The sequence below is a fragment of the Nanorana parkeri genome, unplaced genomic scaffold (genome assembly GCF_000935625.1).
Source record: "Nanorana parkeri isolate BGI_ZX_2015 unplaced genomic scaffold, ASM93562v1 scaffold1412, whole genome shotgun sequence".
Taxonomy (NCBI): domain Eukaryota; kingdom Metazoa; phylum Chordata; class Amphibia; order Anura; family Dicroglossidae; genus Nanorana; species Nanorana parkeri.
In genome coordinates, this window is record NW_017307680.1 from 115,683 (window position 1) to 139,879 (window position 24,197).

Genomic DNA, 24,197 nt, shown 5'->3' on the forward strand with positions numbered 1-24,197 from the left:
CAAAGAGACTGGGGAAGGTGCATTATTTTGTGCAATAGCACAAGTGGAGATGAGATGGAGCAACTGAAGGGGACACCAGAGAAAATGAATAAGCCTGTGGGCCTAAGAGGAGCACACACTGTACCCAAGTGCTTGAAAGGATGCCCAGCCCACCCCCACTTGTACAAGTGGGGGCACATCTTCATGCAGAAGATTTTTGAAAGAGGTTAGCTAGTCTATGACTGAGTCCTAAGGGCATTCCAAGTCAGGCAATGAGAATCTGAAGGTTCCTACTGCAAAAGTAGTTAAATGAGACGGATGGTATTCCATCCTAGAACCTATGTTGAGGAAGAAGTATGCTATGGCCTTCAGTGACATTCCTAATCATGGTATCAAGTGTTAGGGCCAAAGAGATGGTGTTCCAAGGGGGCCAAGTGAGAAAAGTGCTCTTTGGAAGTGGCATCAGCATCATAACCATAGTGACTTGTGCATCTGTAGAGACATCAGTTTAGATGCTTATAATAATCCATCCCAACTGAAACATAAGGCTCTAGGTATTTGTTCCACATGCTAACTTAGACTTCTACCCCATTTGTGAAGAGATCCTTTTTGATGGCTCTAACCCATTCTGCCACGGTTTGACATGTTAAGGTCAATGCCAACAGAGGGGGAAAAAGGCATAACCAGCCAGATCACACTGGGACTTAATGAGGTATTCCAGCTACCGTCAGTAGAATCCTTTTCAAAGCACACCTTCTACCTGTCAAGTAGTTTTCCTGTTAAGGTGGGTTCACTGGTGTATCCACAGAGGAAATAAACCACCATTTCACAAATTCCCTTTCAAAAGTGAACAGTTTCATCCAACATCCCTGATTTCTTAAGGGACCGTAATATACAGGGGTACAGGTACTCCTAGAATTAGATCCTAATAGGTTGGACTTGATGGACTAATGTCTTTATTCAACCTCAAATACTATGTAACTATGTAACTATGTAACACACTTGCGGGGCTTAAGACCTGCCAGAGTGCTTCCAGTCTGCAAGGAGGAACAACTCAAATAGCAGGTGTAGTAAAAAGTTATTTGCAGCTGTAGGAGCTCTGAAAAACACAAGGCTGGGAACGTAGGCTTATCCTCCAACTACAAGGTAGTATCGCAATGCATCAATAAGGGGCAGAACTACCCCCTGTAATTCTGAGGTAACAGCAGAAGACTGTGGTCCTTAACAGTCAAACGGACAAGGGACTGGGTTACTATAATGTTACTACCTTCCAAAATGTCACAATCAGCAGCAATACCAAAGCTACTGTAAACCCCAAGTTTAAAAAGAATGTACTGCAAATTGTTTAAAGCATGCACATTGTTTCCCCCCAAAAAACATGAATTACCTAGTGGGTGGTGGAAATGGATCGTATTGCCGACTTAGAGAACCTCTTGGCGGGGGACCGAGAAGCGGGAGATAAATATGTACACACCTGGTCTGCCTGGCTGGTCAACAGAAACTCGGACGGCTTCCTGGCAGGCCTCTCACCTTGATATGTCCACATACGAGCATCACATAGCTGCATGGCAGGAGGTGGGCGTCCGCTGTACCCATACCTGTCCCTCCCTCTACTTCAACAGGTCTGTTTTTCCCATCTTTCCATCCCTATGCATGTACCCCTCCCCCTTGTCCCTCTACCTAACCCTTCTGTCATTGGTACTGCCAATCATCTCCATATTGCACAACACGGCCAAGGGAACTCCATGAATACGCCATTCCGATGTGTCACGTGCCCACATTAGGGGGGAATCCGGTAGGCTGGTGCTGATAATCCCTGGGTCAGGTTTGACATAAGGGCCCATAGCTCGATGTTGAGATGCTCACTTTGCATCCTGCCCTGGCACTCTGATAGAATTGTGACATAAATGTATTTCAGTCTAAACTGTTGATGTTATCCACTCCGATAATTTTTGTTATGTTGTCCTTTTTGTCTCGGTGAACCTGTGTTTTCACCTTTTTCAAGTGTAATTGAAACTTTAATAAAGTCAGATTGAACTAAAACATGAATTACCTGTCATTGATCTTGATATTTTGATCTGTTTGAGGATCATACATAAATCGCATTAGTTGAAGGTGTAATACAGGTGGTAACGTTAGGAATTTAACACCTTTCTCTGCTTCCTGCATAAAAGAAAAGAGGAACTTAGTTGCAATCACCATAGCGATAGCTCTACAATCTGTTCTCAATTCAAGTGAGGTTTAAAAGAAAATGGAAATTATGAATATTCAGAGACCACTACATAACAGCAGGCACATATATGAGATAGAGTGTTTAAAACACTGCAACTGCTAATAATGAAAAAGCTTGCATGGGCCTTAGAAACATGCAAATATTTAGGATAGTTTTCTAGCAAAAGTAGTTTCAGTTCTTTACCTGCAAACCATGTTCTCCAGCATCATACTTATTATCGCCGTCAAGCTGTTCGACTGCTACATAGTCGATAAAAGATTCAAAGACTGGTGGGGGGGAAAATTATGAATGTTAAAATCTATAAACCAGATAAAATATATGGATTAAAGTGGATTCAACCATAAATAAAAGTATATTTTTGAAATATAGGAGACAAGTTTAATAAACTTTAAACACAGCAATATGCAGCTCTCAAAACAGGAGTGCTTAGGAATTTGCATACTATCTTAATCAATAAATAGTGTAAAGTAAAATGTATACGTATTGGTGTGTCTATCTTACAAAGCCAAGAATGAGCCGGAACTGTACACCACTCTGCAAATGTGCCAAATGTAGTGTACATAAAATAAAAAAAATTGTTTAGGAGCAAGCCACAAGTTTTTTTTAAAAGAAGACATTTTGCATGCATCTTCTGTCACAAAAAACCCTCCAATTAGCATTTTTTATTTTCTAATTTTAATTTAATATTGCAAAAAAAATTAAAATAATAGTCGTTCCACAGGGGTGTGCTATGAAACTTTAAAGTTTAAGGCCCCTTTCACGCAGGCTGATCAGGAGAGGATCTGTGCACGGATCCAATCCTGATCACAGCATTACTGAGCTGATGTGACATCCATGTCCTTCTATTTCCTTGCGATGGAGGGAAAAAAATGCAATTACCGGAACCCCATGTCTGTCTGGACCCCAAGTCTGTCTATGGGGACATGTGTCCATTAACATCAAATTACCCCCTGATCCGACACAATCAGGTCAGATGAAACCAATCCATTTGTTTCTCCGGACCTGGCCGTAGGCAGGGGTAACCGGACACAGCTGCCCCTTGACTTGCATTGGGCATCCGATCATGTCCACCTGAAAAACGGACAGACGCACCCGATTCGACCAGCTGTGTGAAAGGGGCCTAACTCCGTTATTAAAAGGTGTTCAGTTTCAAAATCATCGTAATGGTTTGAAAACAATTTTTCATCAATTATTTAAATTATTTAAGCTGGGGTTTGTTCAGCTCGGCTACTGTATAGCTCTAAGGCCTCAACTAGCTAATTTTCTAACACCAGACTCAAACAATTGTCAGCACCTCCCCAACAACCCCTCATTCATCCCTGTCAGAACACAGGCCATATCTCACTTGGATGAACCTGTAGATCAGTACAATATATATATTACAGCTTGTGTTCACTAAATGGGTGAATGATCTAACATGTTAATGTTGTGTAACCATTTAATGGGTGTAATAAAAGTAACAAAAAAGGAGGACTCACTATTTTTCTTTCCTTTTATACTCAGCTGTATATCATAGTAGTCCTCTATCCGTTCAGATCGGTAATCTACATGCTTACACTGTATGTAGGACTGAAAAAAATAGAAAGAAAAAAATACCACTTAGCATCTGAACAATTAATATAGTGTGAAAGTTGTCAAAGGAGGGCTTTTCATGCTTTTTCTGATTGTTGCATTATTTCCACGTAGAAGCAATTAAATACATACCCTGATCCTGTCAGAGTAATTGGTCTTAAAATAGATTGTGTTTTATTTAGTCTAACTAAATCAAAACCATCCTTACGTTTATTTACAGTGTTCCTACTCAACTTAAAGCACGCAAACCTATTGTAAGGATAAAATGCAGACATCATGTACACCTTTAGGTACCTTGTAAGCAACAAAATTCTAGGGCATAATAGTATTAAAACTTGACTGTTACTAGCAATGTCAAGAACTGACTGCATCTTCCTTTTAATTCATGACTATGTGAGGCCCAACAATTTAAACAGGAAGTTGCTAGAGGCAAAAGGCCACCTCGCGTTTTTTCAGAACTTGAGGCTCCCAGGGTGCTTGTGAAGACTTCAAAAAGACATGTGCAGTAGTGTATGCATTTTCATAGTGAAGCTTTCTTTTACAATATTTACATTACTGACACGTGTACTTTTCACAAACACAAGCATTAAAAGTTTTTAGGTGACCCTAGCTTAAATCAAACACTTACCACCATTTTGCCTCTGAATAATTTTGGAATTGTTCCTTCAACACATGTGCCTTTCATTTTGTTTTCAACATTATCCAATAACTGCAAGATAAAAACAAAATTTTAAATGTTAAAAAGGGTATACCCATTTACCAGTATATTTGTCATGTTCCCTCAAATAACATTTTCATAATTTAAAAGATGCAATAACCACACTAACAAGATATTACTTTTTATACCAAACGATATGTAAATCAATGCTTTTATATCTACTGACGTAACATTTAGTTCTGAAGTTTGAGAGCCAAACTTAGGAATTAAAATAATTGGGTTTTTATACTCACACTAAAACCCTTTTCTGAGATTGCATCAAGGGACGCAGGAATTTACTGTAGATAGTCGGGTTATACCGCTGCCCACAGTAGGATTTGGACACTGGCAGACAGAAAAAAAAAATAATCTGAAGGCCAACTCAAGATGAGCCTTCCCTCTAGTTGCATGCCCCAGTTTGTAGTAAGCAGTACTAAGAGCATGAACATAAACAAACAGAGGGGTGGGTCCTGTGCCTCTAAACAGACTCCAAGAAAAGAATCTTACGTTGAGGACAAAACTCCCATTTTCCTGCTCGTCCATTGAGGGATACAAGAATTCAGATAAGAGTAAGGACATTCAAAAGCAGACTGAGAGGTAGGCAACAATCACTAGCAGGTCCAACAAACAGAAATGTTGGACTGCTTGCAGCCCAAGAGCTGCCTAAAGGCCCAACACCAGAATATGAGAAAAAAAAATCTACAACCAGATAGGGGAATCTGCCAACATGACCAGACAGATCACAGAGAATAAACCTGATGCTAAAGACCAAGATAAAAGGTCACCACACAAGGGAACACCTGCATATGGAAGCCAGTGCAAAAAAATTATCAACCAAAACAAGTGGAACAATGACAAAATGACCTTGCAAGGAAGAAAAGACTCACAATCTAATGTGGCCAATAAGACATGGGGTCAAGCGCCGAAAAGGAACAGGTCTCGAGAAGGAACCAAAGAGAGGTGCCGGAGAGAATAGAAAGGCCTAAAAGCCTTTGCACCCCTGACCCCTATGATCAACAACAAAACGGGAACTCTGTCTGAAAAGATTGTCTGACCAGACCACCAACCTTGTTGAACAATACTTACCAGGAAAAACCCTGCGTCAGATAAAACAAAACAGCCAACAAGGGCTTGAAATGACTCCTGAATCCACCAGAGACCTTAGGAATTTGCTCTCTCGAAGGCTTCAAATCAGCCAATCTCCGTTCTTGTTTAAGAATACCTGCAGCAGTAGAGAATTGTGTTCTACCTGCCAACAATCCAAGCAGACACGAGACCTTCAATGATCTTCAACTGCAATGCAAAGTCAGAGGTGAACCTACATGCATAAGCATCTCCACCATTAACCAGAGGTTACCAACAGAGGAATGAGATTCCAAGGGATCGCCCAGGGGATTAGTGAGGGAGACAGACTCACAGTATCATCCAAAGTAGATCCCAGACTCTCTTTCCTTCTGTGGACTGGTGACTTCTGTTGTGGACTGCATCTGAAACGGTGCCATCCGTGTTATCACTTCAAGCACCAATCTCCCGTTTAGGTCTATAGGCTGTATGGAGTGCAGGTGACTACTTGATATTAGACTCTCTTTCCTGACACATGGACACCCACTCCTTCGTGGTAGTGAAGACACAGTAGAAGCTAGATGGTGCTTAACGAAGTCCAAACCTGGAAATCCACCCATTGCAGGATCCAACTATGTAGCAGAAACCACTGGGTTTTTTTTGGGTGGGGGGAATAAAGTCTGGACAATAACGATTCTTCAATGAAAAAGACTGGGGTCTCTTTCATTGATCATTATTGTCCAGACTTAATCACCCCCCCCCCCCCCCCCAAAAAAAAAAGTAGTTTCTTCTACATTGTTGGATCCTGAACTGGGCGGATTTCCAGACATGGTGATACGAATCCTTACCAGCCACAAGATAGAGAGGATGAGAAATCACACCAGAGACAGACCCAACAGGCTGGAACTAAAGTCGCAATAGCAGAGAGAAGAGGTAGACTGAGAAGAGATGGGAAAAAGGGGCCCCCTAATGCTGCTGCAAGGGAGGAGAGAGAAGCAGTTCCCCGTGTGATGAGGGGCCTTAAAGGAGAACTATGGGGTCAGTGTTTTCCCCATAGTTCTCCTTAGGGTAACGGGAGGACACAAACTAGCGTGATTGGGCACAGCATCAGAAATGGAGCTGACTCAGGGACTGGGGCAAGGGGTATTGGGTTGTGAAGAAACCAAGTGGACTTGGGGGGGAAGGTGCATTCATTTGCTCAGGGAGAAAAAAAAGGAACAGCTGAAGAGTGCCAGAAGCAAGGGATTTTAAGAACCTAAAGGGGTACACTCTGCATTTAAATGCATGAAAGACAAACTAGCCAAGGACCCCCAAAGATTTACAATCAATGTTCCATTTGTAAAAGTGGAAGAACACCTTCATGCAGAATCTTCAGATTGTTGGATTGGATTGTTTCTTTAAGTGGTAAACTAAGTGGTTTGTCAGGGACAAAATTCCCTATTGTATAAAACAAATTATAAAAAAATTTTGTTTTACTTACCACCCTGCACAATTCCTGGACATCATGTTGCATGAAGCTGTCTAATGTCTCCCACCTGAAAATTAAAAATATAAAATTAGCATGGGAATAAATCAAAAAAGACACTATAGTTCATAAGAATACAGAGCATGATCACATGAAAAATTCAGCTCTAAAAAGAGCTGACAGTCCTATCCAGACACCACATTTTTAGAATGTACTAGCCAAAAAATATACTGTATATTTTAAAAAACATAAAATATACACATACATACATATATACACACACATACACCATTTCTCTTTAAAGTAGAAAAAAAACCTTCCCAGTAATGCAAGGAGTGTACAGTATAATTAAGTACTATTGTCAGGTAATACCATATTGTGCAACCAATAGACCCACACACAATTGACCTATATATGTGCACTAAGTTGTCTCCCTCAGCCCCTTAGAACTTCACATTGTGCTTCACCCTGCACAACTTCCTAGGAGTAGAGTCACACCCACAGCTCAGCTCATGAGCGCGCATGTCATCCATACTAGCAACCCTGCACATTTACGTTCCATACTCCTTACACAGGAGCCAGTCAGTAGTAGCGGTCCATGCTCATCTCCAATCTGTTGTCTACAGTACTGTAATTACAATTGCAGTACAGGTAAGCAATGACAAAATATTACATGGATCGCCTTGAACTCTGGCCTTTGTCTCTAGACCCCCCACCACCTCCCAGGATTTTTTTTTTAAAGGATTTCTGTAATCGCCGTAAAATCCTTTTCTGTGTTCATTAATGGACACCGCTGAGATCTTGACTGACAGTTGGGCTGTATCGCCACCTTCAGGAGCAGACAATAAAAGCACAGCCTAAGTACGGACCTTTAGACCCCATTCACACTGAGCGACATGCAAATCGCGCGACATTGAGCGACGAGCGACATTGAGCGACGTGTCGCGCAACATCTTCCTATTGGGCTGTATGCAATCAGGAGCAATATCGCTCAAAATCGCTCTAAAAAAGGGTCATGTAGAAGCGACAAGCTACAAGCGATATTGAGCGACATTGAGCGACGAGATGTGAACAGCTACATTGAAATGTATTGGTGAAGCTACATAGAGCGATATAGTGCGGAAATATGAGCGATATCGCTACAAAAATCGCGCGATAAATCGCTCAATGTGAACGGGGCGTTAAGGTAGCCAAACCCCCAAGGTAGCTCAATCACAAGCAGTACATAACAATAAATGGTCACACACATGCCCAGAGCCATGGGTGCTGTGTCCTATAATAAACGTAGAGAAAAGTATTTTACGGTGAGTAGGGGAAAAAAAATATTTTCTCTTTCATTTGTAGCGCCCATCACCTTTTGTGATGTGACTACCATGCATTTAGTGATGTGCCAGGGCTGTAGACAGCCTGGCTGGATTTGTAGCAGCAAGTACATGGTTAATGCCCAGGTGTCTAACCTTGTCTGTATCCCCCTGGGCGGAGTGAGACTCTGTCATATTGGGGGGACAGCCAATAGGAGACACTGTGATGTGTACAGTACAGCAGCCAGTCACTGGGCTTCTTGCAGCCAGTGATGTCTGCTGACAAAGTGTACATATATGGGTGGGAGCTGCCATGTGCTCTCTCTCTCTCGCCTGGACCAGCCATGGATTAGGGCTGGGTCCTGTTCAGCATGCCCTCAGGGCTAGGCCAAGGCCTGGGGGTGGGCAGTGGCCGAAGTAAGGGAAGATGTTCCCCTGAGGCTTCCAACATGGAAGAGGCCTGAGAGGTGCCCTGGATTTATGTGGACTTCAGAGCCCGGTCAGTGTTTCTTTCATGGATTGTGGATGTGAATTCCCTTGAAGATGAGATCTGGTGAGTCTCGAGCTAAGGAAACCTGTGTACCTAGAACCCCTGTACCCTCTCTCCCAAAGCAAGCCATTTAATAAACTGTTTAATTAGCATCATAATGCTGAAGTGGACATCAATTTATGGGCGGTTAGTGCAGGCTGGGAATCAACCCCTAGACTGACTAGATGAGGACCAGGCAATCAGCGGCTCTCTGCGGGGAGTTATCGCTACACATTCATTTAAGGACACAGCTGAGATCTTGAATCTGACATTTGGGACATCCCAAAGCAGTGTCTATCGAGGGGTGGGAGAAAACTAACTCCCCACAGGCAGCACAGGTACACTGCCGCCTGCAAACCTACCCAAGTGGATAATGTACAAGAGCTCATGCCAAATTTAAAAAACCTAATGCATATTCCAGGGATAAGGTCAACTGCTAGACCAGGTCAGACCACAAAAAAGCAAGATAACCAACATGGAAAATTTCCACGAGAAAAGCTAGGATACTAGGGAATAGGAATTCAGAGATGTCTCAACTCCTGGGTGTCAAACCAAACCGCTAATCCAGGGACTGCAAAGCACAATGACAAATGAGCCCTTAAGACAGAAGATCTGCCTGAGTCCACGGAGCCCCAGTTAGAATGCTGACCAGGTCAGAATACCACAAACACCCAGGCAAATTCAGAGCTGAAGGATCCCTGGAAGCCCCGTGTCAATCCTGCAGACAAGGAAGCAATGTGAAAGTAGGAAATGTCTGGACAGTTTGAGCTACAGTGAGGAAAATTATTTGATCCCCTGCAGATTTTGTAAGTTTGCCCACTTACAAAGAAATGAAAGGTCTATCATTTTTATCATAGGTGTAATTTAAAATGATCAAGGCTTGAAAAATTTGATGGTGTCTCACCAGTCAAAAATGTCACCAGTCAGCATGACCGGACTATAGCCTTGCAATTTATGTTAAAGAATTTTGGGGACAGATAGAGCTTTCTTTTGGAGGTATATAATCACCACGGGGGGAAGGGTTATTTTTTTTTACGATACAATGAAAATAGTACCATAAATGAAAAAAAAGTCGGGGTCAGGTCGGGTAAATAGACACCAAACATGTCAAGCCTTAAAATTGCATGCGCCCAGATTCTTGCTTGAGGTTAGAAAGTGAGCATAGAGGAGGTCGATGAGGCGCCGAGTTCAGCGGGCCGGATGTCCGTTCGGATGTCTGCTCCGTGAGCCTCGCTCCTAGGCGGATGGAGTCCCCGCTCCTATAGCAGACAAGCACCGGAGGCTGTAAGGAGGAGAAACGTGGAGACTATCTGTAGCGGGCTGACAAGTCAGGATGGCCGGGGGAACATCAAAGAAAAAAGACGTGCAACCCCGAGCGGGATCCAAAACAGCGAACAATAAAACACAGATGGCTACAGTCCCGAGCCCTCGTGGAGGGATTGATACAGCACAGAGAGAGAGAGAAAAAATGGCTTCTATGAAGAAGGCAGTGGTGAGTAAACAATCTAGAAGGGAGCATTCCCCTGCCTCAACGTCTTCATTAATTGAAAGGACACTAGAAGATATGCTTTTATTACAACAGGCTTCCCTTCCCTCTAGTCCTCTTAGTGCTGATATTGAGGTGAATTTTGGAGGAGGGCTGGAGGAAAATAGCATTTTTATGAGATTTTCGGAAATGCTGGAACAAGGGCTGCAGAAAATGGCCAAACAGATTACCACTGAGATTAGAACTGATCTCCAAGAGTTGGACGAAACTGTAACACGCACTAATCAAAATGTGAAGGATATACAGCATCTCCAGTATCAAATGGAGGAGGTATTTTCTAAAGTGGATGATATGGAGAATAGATCACGCCGTCATAATTTCCGTATTAGGGGGCTCCCGGAAACAGTGACTGATTTGGAACTGAATGTGAAACTCCTTATGAAGGATTTATTGCCTGAAGCAGAGGAACATAAATTGGAGCTGGATAGAATCCATCGGGCCCTTGTATCCAAGAGACTCGATGGACAGGCTAGAGATGTTATTGTTAAACCACACTTTTACAAAACAAAGGAACAGATCATGCAAAGTGCGAGGCAACGCTCAGAGCTATCTATTATGGGGCATGCTATTCAAATTTTTGCAGATATTTCTCCGGCAACAATACAAAAAAGGCGCGCCTTGGAACCCTTGCTACAGATTTTAATAACGAAGGAGATAAAATATAGATGGGCGTTCCCTTTTAGACTGACTTTTTCTTTCCGAAGTAAGCCTTATTCTATCACAACATATGCTGAAGGTGAACAACTGATGAGAAAGCTGGGATTACTTCCTGAGGACTGGGAAAGATCACGTTTGGACAATGGGGGCTGGACTGAACATAGGGCACAGCGTTCATTATCACCTCTATGGACATAGGGCACAGCGTTCATTATCACCTCTTGGCAGAAGTCAAAAGGGAAGAATAGCATCCCCCCCAGGAGGAAAAAATTAGAAGGGGTGTTGCCCTTTATTTGAATGCATATTTTCTCTTTTTTTTTTCCTTCTCTATACATTGTCTATATGTTTCTCTCCGGTTTGTAGTTATAGTAGTAAGAAAGGGCACAGTATATATATAGTAAATAACATAATGTGGAGCGGGGATCTGACAGTACTAGGCGGTTGTGTGCCTGGATTTGACCGAATTCTCTGGATTCCCCGAGATGGCGGTTAAATCGAGTGTTGACATGGGGTTAATACCCTTGAATATGGGATGGGTGGGAGGGGGACCTGCCCATGAAATTTGTTGTTTTGTATATGTTTCGAGTAGGTGTTGTATGTACGTTTTTTGTGTGGATGGCTGCTCACTTTCCCCCATTGACCCATACCTTAAATGTAGAAGGACTCACCCAAGAAATAGGTTTGGATGATAGCTAAGACACCAGTAGTGTTTGCATCCCATAATGCCAGGGGGCTAGACTCCCCGATAAAGAGGAAAATGGCTTTCCAGTATTACCACTCATTAAAGGTTGGGATCTTGTTTATGCAGGAAACCCATTTCCCGGCAAGCTATCAACCTAAATATATAAACGCACATTACCCGAAGTTTTTTCTGGGCAATGCACCAGATAAGACCAAGGGAGTGGCCATTTGTTTTTCCACTCAGACTAGTTTTAACTCTTTGATGGAGATTAGGGACCCAGGGGGTAGATATTTATTCTTGAAGGGACACATAGAAGACAAATTAGTTACACTAATATCATACTATGCACCGAATTCTGCACAGGTTTAATTTTTTAAGGAAATGTTAGACAAATTATCACCATATTTTGAGGGCGTAGTAATCTGCGCAGGGGACTCTAATCTTGCACTAGATAGCACTTTAGATAGAATTAGTTCAAAGAAATGTAAGAGGGATTATTCTTGGAAAGCAGGCACACAGTTTGCGAAATTATTAAACTCTTATTCCTTAATAGATATATGGAGGGAATTAAATCCTACGGGTAGAGATTATACGTATTTTTCACAAGTACAGCAAAGTTATGCAAGGATTGATCATTTTTTTTGATTTTAGTTACTGCAGTACCTTTGGCTTCCTTTTTAGAATTAAAGAGGCGGTATGGTCTGATCACTCAATAGTGGTAATGGGATGTGAGCACTTACAGATAACGAAAACACGATGCTGGAGATTGAATGAATCTTTGTTAAATAATGTAGATGCACAGAGGGAAATAAATGCACATTTAGAGACAACAATGAGACACCCGATATATCGGCCACAATGATATGGGCTGCCCACAAAGCTACGATTAGGGGGTCGCCTCATAGAATTAGCGTCTATAACTAAAAAAAGAGCAAACAAATATATAAATGAGTTACATTTAGAACTCCAGAAATTGTCTTAAGTACATAAAGCAACGCCATCGATACAACTATTAAAAGTATTCGAGAAAACTCGCTTAGACCTAAATTTGATGTTAACTACTAAAGCAGAGAAGAGTATCAGGTGGTCGGACAATAAATGCGCATGGGGATAAAATAGGAACGCTCTTAGCGAACAAACTTGCCCCTAAAATTAAGACTCATTCAATGCCCAAAATACGCTGTCAGAGAGGTACATATACATTGAACCCTAGACATATATCGGGAACACACGCCAGCAATGGGAAACAGGCTGAAAGTTTTCTTAGAGGATATAACGCTGCCAGGTCTCTCCTTAGAACATAAGATGATTATGGAAGAACCGATAACAGCTTTAGAGATCAACTTAGCAATAAAACAGACAAAACTTGGGTCGGCGCCCGGCCCAGATGGGTTGTCGATAGCATACTATAAAAAAATTTCAGAGGTTCCGATTCCGAGAATGGAGAGGTTCTTTAATCATCTCAGGACAGGAGGGCATTTAGACCGGGATCTCAATAGAGCATTTATATCAGTAATACCCAAACCTAATAAAGACCCTGGGGAGGTCTCCAATTACAGGCCAATATCTTTGATAAATAAGGACTTGAAAATCCTGACTAAAATACTGGCTAATAGATTAAAAACTTTTATATCGGCATATATACATAAAGACCAGGTTGGTTTTATAGTAGGACGTCAGGGCCCTGATCAGATTAGAAGGGCAATAGATATCATGATGCTGTTACATTCAAGCTGGGATGGGAGCTCTTCTCAATATGGTATGTTCTTATCAGTGGATCTTCAAAAGGCCTTCGATTCGGTCTCATGGAATTATTTATTTCCATTGCTGGAAAAATGGGGATTCGGCCCGTGTTTTATGGGCATACCCAGAGTATTATATGACCATCCATCTGCACAAATAAAGATGCAGGGATACTTGTCAGAAACCATTCCGATAGCTCAGGGCACTAGGCAAGGCTGTCCGCTCTCCCCATTGCTTTTCGCGTTGACAATGGAACCATTGTCAATTGCCATTCGCAAAAATATAAATATTAGAGGAGTTAGATGTGGCCCGAGAGAACATAAATGCGCCTTATTTGCTGACGATTTGCTGTTGTTTATTACTTTGCCCCTGGTAACATTACCTAATGTATTGAAAGTATTGAATCTGTTCCCTAAACTATCGGGACTGAGGGTAAATACATCTAAATCTATGGCCCTCAATGTGAACCTCCCTCGTGATATATGGTCTAGGGTAAAAGAAAATTTTGTATTTAATTGGGCCGACGACGCGGTTCAATACTTGGGAATCAAACGTACAGCATCTTTCCCTGAATTGCATAGCAGAAACTATACTCCTTTGTATCGCCAATTAAAGGAAGATATGGCCAGATGGAAGCACTTTAATTTGTCCTGGATAGGACGCATTAACGCCATAAAAATGTCTATTCTTCCGAAAATGTTGTATTACTTCCGAGCTCTACCTATTGCAGTACTTAAACAGGACTTACAGAAATTTCAATCATGTATGCTTAAATTTATTTGGGACCATAAGCAAGCCAGGCTGTCAAGGAAAGTATTGCACAACTCTAGACAGACAGGAGGACTGGGGGTTCCTAATCTATATCAGTACTATAGGGCTGCACGGATTGCACAGCTCTCGATGATCTATAATAAGGGGTATCAGCCGGACTGTGTCTCGATGGAGCCTCTCTCTGCCTCGGGCCTATCGATTGATCAGTTGAAGTGGATGACTCCGAGACAGAGACCGACAGTCTTGGCCCCGACGCTCTCGCACTCCCTATCGGTGTGGGATGGGGTGAGGGAGAGTCGGGGGTTTGTCTCTGAATACACCCCCTTGGCACCTATCTTTGGCAACCCCAGGTTTGCACCAGGGCAACATCGTGGGACGTTCCACTGGTGGCAGGACAAAGGGTTATACCGTATAGCACAGGGGTTTAGGGAGCGCAGACCCTTGACTGTGGGGGGTACTGCCAGGAGATTTTACATATGCCCCAGGGGGAATTGTTTCGATTTAGGCAACTGCAACACTTCCTGGCTTCGCTGCAAGTGCCGGAACCTGATAGACAGTTTACAACGGAATATGAGCAATGGTGCTTGCGGGACGAGGGTCAAAAGGGGGGGGTGTTTCTCTGATTTATTCTCTATTGGTGGAGACGGAGGAGAAACTGCCTTATATGACAGCATGGGAACAAGATTTGGAAATTGATATTGTTAGAGAGGATTGGCAGTGCTGCTGTAAGCGGGGTTTCTTGGGGTTAATCAACATATCTTTGATAGAAGCAAATTATAAAGGGATGGCTAGGTGGTATCTGGTACCTTCCAGGCTGGCTAAGATTTACCTGAATGTGTTGTCAGCTTGTTTCAGAGGATGTACACAACCGGGTACTATACATCATATATGGTGGCAATGCCCAAAAATTAAGCCCTTCAGGAATAGGATATATGCGCTTATATATAGAGTTATGGGGGTAAATGTCACAAGAGAAGCACAATACGCATTGTTGAACTATCCGATCCCAGGGATTAGTAAGGCGCAGGACAGGTTAATTTTCTTCTTTTTTCTAGCAGCTAAAATTAATATAGCAAAAGCCTGGAAGGCACCAAGTGTCTCTTTTAAACTATTTAAATCGAAGTTGTCATGGATCATGATACATGAGAAGATGAACAGTAGGCTCCAAGATGATGAAAGGAAGTTTGAGTTAGTATGGTCTCCCTGGATTATCTATAATGGCGTGAGAAATGATATATGAAGCTAGTGAAGAAGGGAAGGGCTGAATTATTCTGGGACTTTATTAGTGTCCCACTATTTCCTCCTCTTAAAGATGTATAATATGGTAAGGGATATAACGGGAAACTGTATGGTAACGAATTGCGCACTATAATAAATTGATATTAATTTTTTCTCTTTTTGTAACAATATTATATTGAGCAAAGGGGGGATATTTGTGGGTTTGTGATAAATGTACTTAAGTGTGTATTTATATAATTTTGTTTCTCCCCTTCTATGGTTTAATTAAACGAATCTATATGAGTATATGAGGGGAATTTAGGGGAAGTGAGGAATGACTGTATGAATTGTTTGTGTAAATATGTTGTTATTTCTTAAAAAACAAATAAGACTTTGAAATAAAAAAAATTGCGTGCGCCCAGAAAAATCGCAAAAAAAACCGTCCGTTCCGCCAGTCAGCGCTGGCGGATCGGAGCAGGGAGGGGGGAATCCAGACCCTCCCGTCACTGCTCTGTGCCGTGACAGGATCGAGAAGTGAACGAGCGCAGGTATGTGTTCGCTCACTTCCCGATCTACTGAGTCGACCTGTGACACACAGGTCGGCTAGAACTATGAGGTGAATGAAAAGCACTCACCTCATAGTTCTCCTTTAGGCTAGATTCCCACCTAGGTGATCGAAATATGCGCGTATGATGCGCATTTTGGCCCGTGCGTTTTTACCCCGATTTGCGGTCCACGAAACGTGCATCAAACGCGCGTTTACGAGGGCTATCCGGCTGTATCCTAATGGATACGCGTGGAAATAGACCCCAAAGAAGCTCCTGTACTTCTTTGGGCGTAGGGCATTTTTCAGCGCGTTCCGACGCACTGAAATACGCCCAGGTGGGAACCATGCCCATAGGAAATAATGGGATTTCACTTGCTGGGCATTTACAGCGAGTCGATCAGCGCTCTAAAACGCCCAGGTGTGAACCCGGTCTTAATGGCTCTAAAATTATTGCTCACTCCGATGTTTGCGGCGATATGTAACATGTGCGCCCATCACCTTTTGTGATGCGTTTCCTGTAGTTGGTTACCAGGTTTGCACACATCTCAGGAGGGATTTCGGTCCACTCTTCTTTACAGATCTTCTCTAAATCCTTAAGGTTTCTTGGCTGTCGCTTGGCAACTCGAAGTTTCAGCTCCCTCCATAAATTGTTAAAGGATTAGGGTCTGGAAACTGGATAGGCCACACCATGACCTTAATGTGCTTCTTCTTGAGCCACTGCTTTGGTGCCTTGGCGGTATGTTTTGAGTCAGTGCCATGCTGAAAGACCCATCCACGACCCATCTTCAGTGTTCTGGCTGAGGGAAGGGGGTTCTCATCCAAGATTTTATAATACATGGACATTTGCCCCTCAATGCGGCAACGTTGGCCTGTACCTTTAGCAGAGAAACAGCCCCAAAGCATAATGTTTCCACCTACGTGCTTGACTGTAAGGATGGTGTTCTTAGGGTAGTAGTAAGCATTTTTCTTCCTCCAATCATGGTGAGTCGAGTTAATGCCAAAGAGCTCAATTTCTTTCTCATCTGACCACAGCACTTTCTCCCAATCCTTCTCTGAATCATTTAGATGTTCATTGGCAAACTTCAGATGGACCTGTACATGTTCCTTCTTGGAGAGGGACCTTGCGGGCACTGCAGGATCTCAATCCACGGTGGTGTGTTGTGTTACCAATGGTTTGTTTGGTGACTGTGGTCCCAACTGCCTTGAGATCATTAATAAGCTCCTCCCTCACTTTTCTCATGATCATCCTTACTCCATGAGGCGAAATCTTGCATGGAGCTCCAGGCCGAGGGCGATTGATGGTTATTTTGAATTCCTTCCATTTGCGAATAATTGCTCCAACAGTTTTTTTCCTTCTCACCAAGTCTTGTAGCCCATTCCAGCCTTGTGCAGGTCTACAATCTTGTCCCTAACGTCCTTTGACAGCTGTTTGGTCTTGCACATGGTGGTGAGGTTTGAATGGAAGAAAGATTCTGTGGACAGGTTTCTTTCATATACATAATGAGTTGTCGTTAGGAGCACCTTCCTAAATTGACAAAAGTGCTGGAACCTCTAGGGCAGGGGTGGCAAACTCTGGCCCTCCAGCTGTGGTGAAACTACAAATCCCATGATGCATCTGCCTCTGGGAGTCGTGCCCGTGGCTGTGAGAATCTTGCAATGCCTCATGGGACTTGTAGTTCCACAACAGCTGGAGGGCCGGAGTTTGCCACCCCTGCTCCAGGGAAACACAGGAAAAAAAAAAGGGGAAATGAGGCATCCTGATCTCAACAGCAACCAAAAGCTTCCAAGGAGAAAAGCTAGAAAAGATCTGATGGAAACCATGCAACATCTGGACCGTACAGAAAGCAGTGAGGACCTTGAGGTCCCACACAAGCCGATATGCAGGATTAACGAGCAGGACAAAAACCATCCCAAGAATTTATTTTTCTTGCCACAGAACTGAATGAGAACCATTAACTACAGAAGACCTGAAAAAGAGTCGTATGGAGGACTGCTAAAAAACGGGGAGATGACTGAGGGCAGACTTCTAACACACAGCTCCCGGGGGCCCACCCCCTTCCCCTATAGCAGACAGAAGGGTCTAGGACTAGAAAAGGACTACATTGCGTAATGTTCAGAGTCTGGTATTACACCCATACAGACTTGGTGGCCATGTTACTAGGCCACCAAGAACCAAACTGACCACAGTGAAGTCCTCCAGAGACAGAGCCTAGGGGAGGAGGCCATGTTCATTGGAGGTAGGGAGCACTACAAAAATGATGGAAATGTAGGCAGGAGGAAACCATTCAACTGAGCAGCAAACAGTGGTGACACAAGGGTCCCCAATCCCTGCACAGAGGCTATGGAAGCATGATCCTCCGTGCAGACTAGCTGAAGTCCCAGGAAGCAGGGAGTAGCAATGCCATTTGAAAGCAAACAACTAAAGCTGAAAACTCCCTGAAGAAAAACCGATGTGGTCCCAGGAAAAAAAAAAAAAAAAAGGTAACAGCAACCAGGAAAGATGATGGCCAAAAATAAACCACAATGCCCTAGATACCCAAATGCCCAGGGACTCCAGTGAGCAGGTCAGGTTAGCAACCAACAGGAGGGAAAAGGCTGCCCATACCGCAAGACACATTCCAGCTGTAAGGGGACTGAGATGCTTGCTGCCTAAAAAGACCAAACCACTACAGACATCCACATGCATTGAGACTAATTCAATTTGGAATTTTTGTGAGCGTTTAAGATTTTGTGTGCACTAATATTTTGTTTCAGTTTATATTATATGAAATACGTTAAAGCGCTGGTTAAAAATGATCACAATAAAATCTCAAAACAAATACCTAAACAGCTGCGCATGCCATAGGTTAATTTATTTTTGTTTTAAATTGTTATTTCCACTGGTTTGTTTTGAACATATTGGGATAGTGCAGTGGTTTTTCTTAGGTACAATGCACAAATATGGTAACGTACATGGGAAGTTCCGATATCAGTGTAGGCAGGGGATGGATCGTAGGCATCCTCACCATAAGACTGCAGGAAGGACTACAAATCTTGGGGTTAGCTGCCTAAGACCAAGCACAACACACCTATCAACAAGTACCCATGGGGTGCAGCCCTACGGGAAAAACTTGCTGAAATAAGACTGCCTACAATGCAGCCTCAAAGAGGCACAGGGCTAGAGATGCTCCTGACTCCCTACATCCAACGATATATCAGAGCTCATCAAGCAACTGTCAGTAGATTTATCAGAATGGTTAAGAACCTTTGTCTAGAAAATCCCAGAGGAAGGATAATCAACAGAAAGATCTGTCGCTCAAGTGTTTAGAACCCACGGAATCACTGAAGCAATCCCTGCTACTGCCAGAGGAATCATGCATCAGAAGCATGCAGATGGCCCTCTGCAACCTGCAAAACAGGATCAGAAAAGTGCCTCCTCCATGTCCAGAAGCAACTAGTTGGGAAAAACTGGTCCACCAAAGAACGCACTTATAGTGGGCAGAGTGGACAGGGCTAGAAAACAAATCAGGATTTAAACTACCTTTGTTGCCACAGCAAGACCTCTTGTTCTTCCTAGATGAAAGTACACCACCACCCAGAAAATGTCCAAAAGTATCTGTTTTAGGCGTCTCATCTAGGGAATGATCGTGGAATGTAGGAGGAGCCACCTGTTTTGAGACTTCAGAATGTAGAGCAGGAGACAAAGGCTCTCCAATGACAGTATCTTCCAGATTGTGGAAGAAAAATCTTCTCCAAACCCAAAAGACAGATCCACCAGGTCCAGAACTACCTATTCCGATGGAGCAGACAGTTCAGTCTGCTTAGGAACTTTATTCACAACAGCAGGAAAGGTTGAAAGCAGTGTGAGAAGAGACAGGAGTAAGAGGCGTACCTTGGAGAGCAAGATCCCTCGACCCACAGTTCTCTTGGAACAGCTGAGGGACTAAACTCCCTGATCAATGGAAAAGCACAAGAGCATAATGAAGCTGTAGATTCCTCTACAACAAAACTATACTGGCATGAGCTGCCTGCCTAAAATAAAAAGATTTGGTGGCGTTTGGATCATGATCAGGAGGTCATATGAGCATCCCACAAAATGGGTATAATGAGAAGGCACTAGGGCAAACACTGGGGCCAGCACCCTGGAGAAAACTCAAGATGCAGGGGATTGTTAAAAGGACAATTAAACCCTTGCGGTTTCTTTTTGCATACATCTACTGCTAGCAAGCATGCTGGCCACACAACTGATAATTGTAGGGCTTGTTGCGATGGCAACATCATGATAAGGATAAGTTGTGGGTGAAGTTAGAAAAATATATGGCTGGAAGAAATATAGCTTATGTTCATTGGCTAAAGTTGGCCAGTGGAGGCTTGGCAGGGTCAGCATCACCTTTGAAAGTATGGGATATAGTAAATAAAGATGGGGAATTAGTTCCTAATATATCCCCTTCAGCACCGATTGGCAGCTATCCATGGTTCTCACCTGGTGAACAATTATCATATTTTGGAAGGTGGGGCAGGGATGGAGATGTTCGGATAAGTCATTTTATGGTAGGAAATTCCCCTATGTCCTTAGGTGAATTAAGGGGAAAATGGGGCATATTCCCTTTAGATGCTTGGCGTCACATACAACTGAGTAACGTTTTTCGAAAAAATGCTTGTCTAATTAGGCCTTAAAGGTAATTGACCTTCTTTGATAGATTGTGGGACGCTGAGTCTTAGCAGGTCACTCTCTTTCCCTAAAGTATAACATGTTACTGCAAGTCAGTCGGAAAGGCTCTTTGTACTTCATAAGGGAATGGGAGAGAGATATGGGGAAGACCTTTACGGATGAACAAAAGGATCAAATGCTGTCGAGGGTTTATATGGCGTCTATAGACTCCAGAGCTCAAGAAACGAATTATAAAAAGGTGCTTACCCGGTGGTACCGGGTTCCGTATTCACTAGGGAAAATATATCAAAATGTTTCTCCCCTATGTTGGAGGAACTGTGGTTTACTGGGTACATATCTACATGTGTGGTGGGAATGTCCGAAGCTTAAGTCTTTACAAATGCAACTTATCCTTGGGGAGATTCTTCTGTTCACTTCTACTTTTTTGACGTATTTGTTGCCTATTTCAAAGGCTAGATATAAAGCTACATCTTTGCCTCATTTATTAAATGCAGCAAAAAAGTTGATCGAGATTTCGGAAGAGTCCAACGGTTCCTACCAGAATAGACTGGGTCCGGCAGGTCAATCTCACTATGGAATCTGAAAAGTGGATAGCAACTTGCAAAGAGAAATATGATAAATTTTGTAGTGTATGGGATACGTGGATCAAATATAGCTCTACGTTTTTTTAAAGTGAAAGGGAATGTTTATGGTCTGGAAATCTAGAACTGTAATTGGAATGGAGGAGACTCCCCTATCTCCATTCCGTTGTAGCTGTTTTTTCAATTTTGTATAATAGAACAATAAGGGATGGTTTTAGTATATTTAAAGTGACATTAAAAGAATACATTTTTTCCCCTCCCCCCAATGTTAATGTTAGCACTTACCTTAAATGATGTCTCTTAATCCGATCTTGTTCTTTCCTGATTTTTTCATCTGTCCCTCCAGCGGTGTGGCGGCTCTCCGATCCAGCACTGACTCCTCTCTGCTTGCAGGCACTTCCGATCCAGCGGTGTCTGCATGCGGGTGCACGCGTCCATAGACTTACCTTGCGTCTCTGCTCCTCTCCCGACTGAGAATCCGAACTGCGCATGCGCCCGCCCGAACAGTTTCGTTTTTTCTAGGGCGGGAGCGCGCAAAGAAAACAAGGTAAGTTTAAACCGCTATTATAGCGGGGGTTTTTTTAAACTGTTTGCCTATTATTAGCAGTAGATATAGGCAAAAAAACGGGAGGGTTCAGAACCCCTTTAATTAGTTCATCATTCAGTCTTCCGTATACCTTTTAAGTAGTATTTGTATATCACTCCTGAGAATTTGTTTATGTTTTTGTCTGTTTTGTTTGGATATGTATGAATATGTTTTGATGGTATAATAACATGTTTAAATAAAGATTATATTAAAAAAAATTGTAGGGCAATGGGTTTGGTGTTGGCGGCCTGCAGCAGGTCCTACTGTGGCTGGCAATATCTCCAATAATTGGAAGCCAAGCTCTGCAAATTATTACACTGAGCAAATAAAATTTATCCTAAAGCAAGATACCACATGTTTTATTTTTAAATTAGGGCTTACAAAGAAACCAAAGAGATCAGTGGATGGACACCTAGAGCTTGCCAAACACCAACAATATAATAAAAATGTGGTTACTGAAGAAAATTCATATTAAAAGAATCAGAACGTCACTCTAATAACCTAAATTAGAAAGGCACTTAATCTAAAAAGTTGGGTACTTTGAATTTCTGTATGTGTGCAAAGAAAGGATGAACAAATTGACGCCACAAACGTATACTTCTAATATGGATAAACATCAAAGCATGTTTGAGAAATACTGCAATAGATCAAATCTGTATATTACAATTTTAATTAGGACTTCAACAGAACAAACATCAAAAAGCTGCGTACACACATTAATAGGCTAGCTGACATGCACTTGTTACGGTTTTCTCTGGACGTGAGCATAGGCTGGGAGCATCGACATTGAGGGATAGCTGACAGATGTACAGGATATCAGCTTGTCAAAGGTGGGGGAGAAGCTTGCCTTCAATTAAGTACCAGATAGATGCACTGGTCTATCAATGTACTTGCATAGAAATAGAACATAGTAGCATGCAGTGTCAGATATTGGAAGAAAGCAGATGGCATTATGATGCATGTTACAACTGCTGTAATGAAGCAGACATTTCTTTTGTTTAAAAAAAAAAAAAGATTTTAGACTTACCCAAATGATTTTGTTAACTTCTTAGTTCCCACGGGTTTGTCGCTGTGCTGTAACTCATAGAATACTCGCTGCAGTGCTAGAGGAACACTCTTTGATGAGTCATCCCCTTCTGTGGGCATCATATACACAGCCTTGGGAGGTGGAAAAAAATAAAAATAAAACCACACTATTACATAAAGTCCAGGTATTTTATGTATTTCTTCTATTTTATGATCCTACACTATGCAGTCTTATTCTAACGTGACAATCACCATGTGATAGAAGACAGACCCATAAAACACGGACAGAGAAAAAAAGTTTTCACGTTAGGTGAAAGATAGAGTGGTTTTGTTTATTTTTCCCTGTTAGTGTCAGGATTTAACAAAACGAAAACCCTATTTTAGTCAGTAAAATATGAAATACTGCATACTGTGTCAATATTATGTAGTCTTCCATGTGGCCTGCATGAGTAGCTGGCTGCAAATGTGGTCTCTAAAAGAAGTGATCAATCCCTTAAATCGACAGCTCTTTCCAAGATTTAATTTAGACAAAGTCCATATTGATTTGGGTATATATCATAATGTTTCTCTCTCTCTATTTAATAATTATTATTATTAAAGCCCGATCATTAGTTTAGAGATGGCCATAAATATTGGGCCGAAAATTGCCATCACACGCGGCGATACCAGACATGTGTAGCGCAATCGTCGTTTTTCTACATAGGTGCACTTGACTTGTGTTTGTTAGTTGTGCACGTTGGGGGACTTTAAATTTTGGGGGGATATTTTTAATTGTATTTATTTTTTTAACGTCATTGCCAATCACATGCCCCCTATGTGATAGCACATTGGACATGACAGGTTCTCTTTAAGGTGACAGTAGTCTTTTATACCCCCAGTGTCAACTTTCCACTTCAGGAATGATAGCTGCATGCTGAGGCAGCTGAACGTCAACACAGCAGGCAGTGGATAGATAGAATAGTGGAGAATAGTGGATAGAATAGTGGAGACAGTACAGTTACAATACAGTTACAATGCAATATAGTTTCAGAACAATAGGGTTGGGAGGGCCCTGCTCGTGAGAGCTTACAATCTAGTAGGTGGGGCAAGTGATACAAAAGGTGATTGAGTTATTTGAGGAAGTAAAAGGCAGTTATGTTGAGATAGGCTTCCTGAAGAGACGGGTTTTTAAGGATCGCCTAAAAGGTGCGCAGCGTAGAAGATAGGCGGACAGAATGGGGTAAGGAGTTCCAGAGGATGGGGACACTCTGGAGAAGTCCTGGAGCATGGGAGGAGGTAATCCGAGAGCTATAGAGCAGGAGGTCTTGAGAGAAGCGAAGAGGGCGGTTTGGGTGATATTTTGAGAGGAGGT

The 24,197-nt window shown here is 42.5% G+C and overlaps 1 protein-coding gene across 4 annotated transcripts in view; it reads right to left on the minus strand.

Annotated features, from left to right (window-relative positions):
• The window catches only part of USP7 (ubiquitin specific peptidase 7), a 135,848-nt gene that overhangs the window by 68,603 nt on the left and 43,048 nt on the right, over positions 1-24,197 (minus strand). For all 4 annotated transcript variants that reach the window (XM_018569850.1, XM_018569849.1, XM_018569848.1 and 1 more), the window contains exons 7-12: positions 22,848-22,978; positions 7,024-7,078; positions 4,413-4,493; positions 3,691-3,781; positions 2,396-2,478; positions 2,033-2,142 (exon numbers count right to left, since the gene is read on the minus strand). In XM_018569850.1, the coding sequence (XP_018425352.1) occupies positions 2,033-2,142; positions 2,396-2,478; positions 3,691-3,781; positions 4,413-4,493; positions 7,024-7,078; positions 22,848-22,978 (551 nt within the window). The remainder of the gene's footprint in view (positions 1-2,032; positions 2,143-2,395; positions 2,479-3,690; positions 3,782-4,412; positions 4,494-7,023; positions 7,079-22,847; positions 22,979-24,197) is intronic.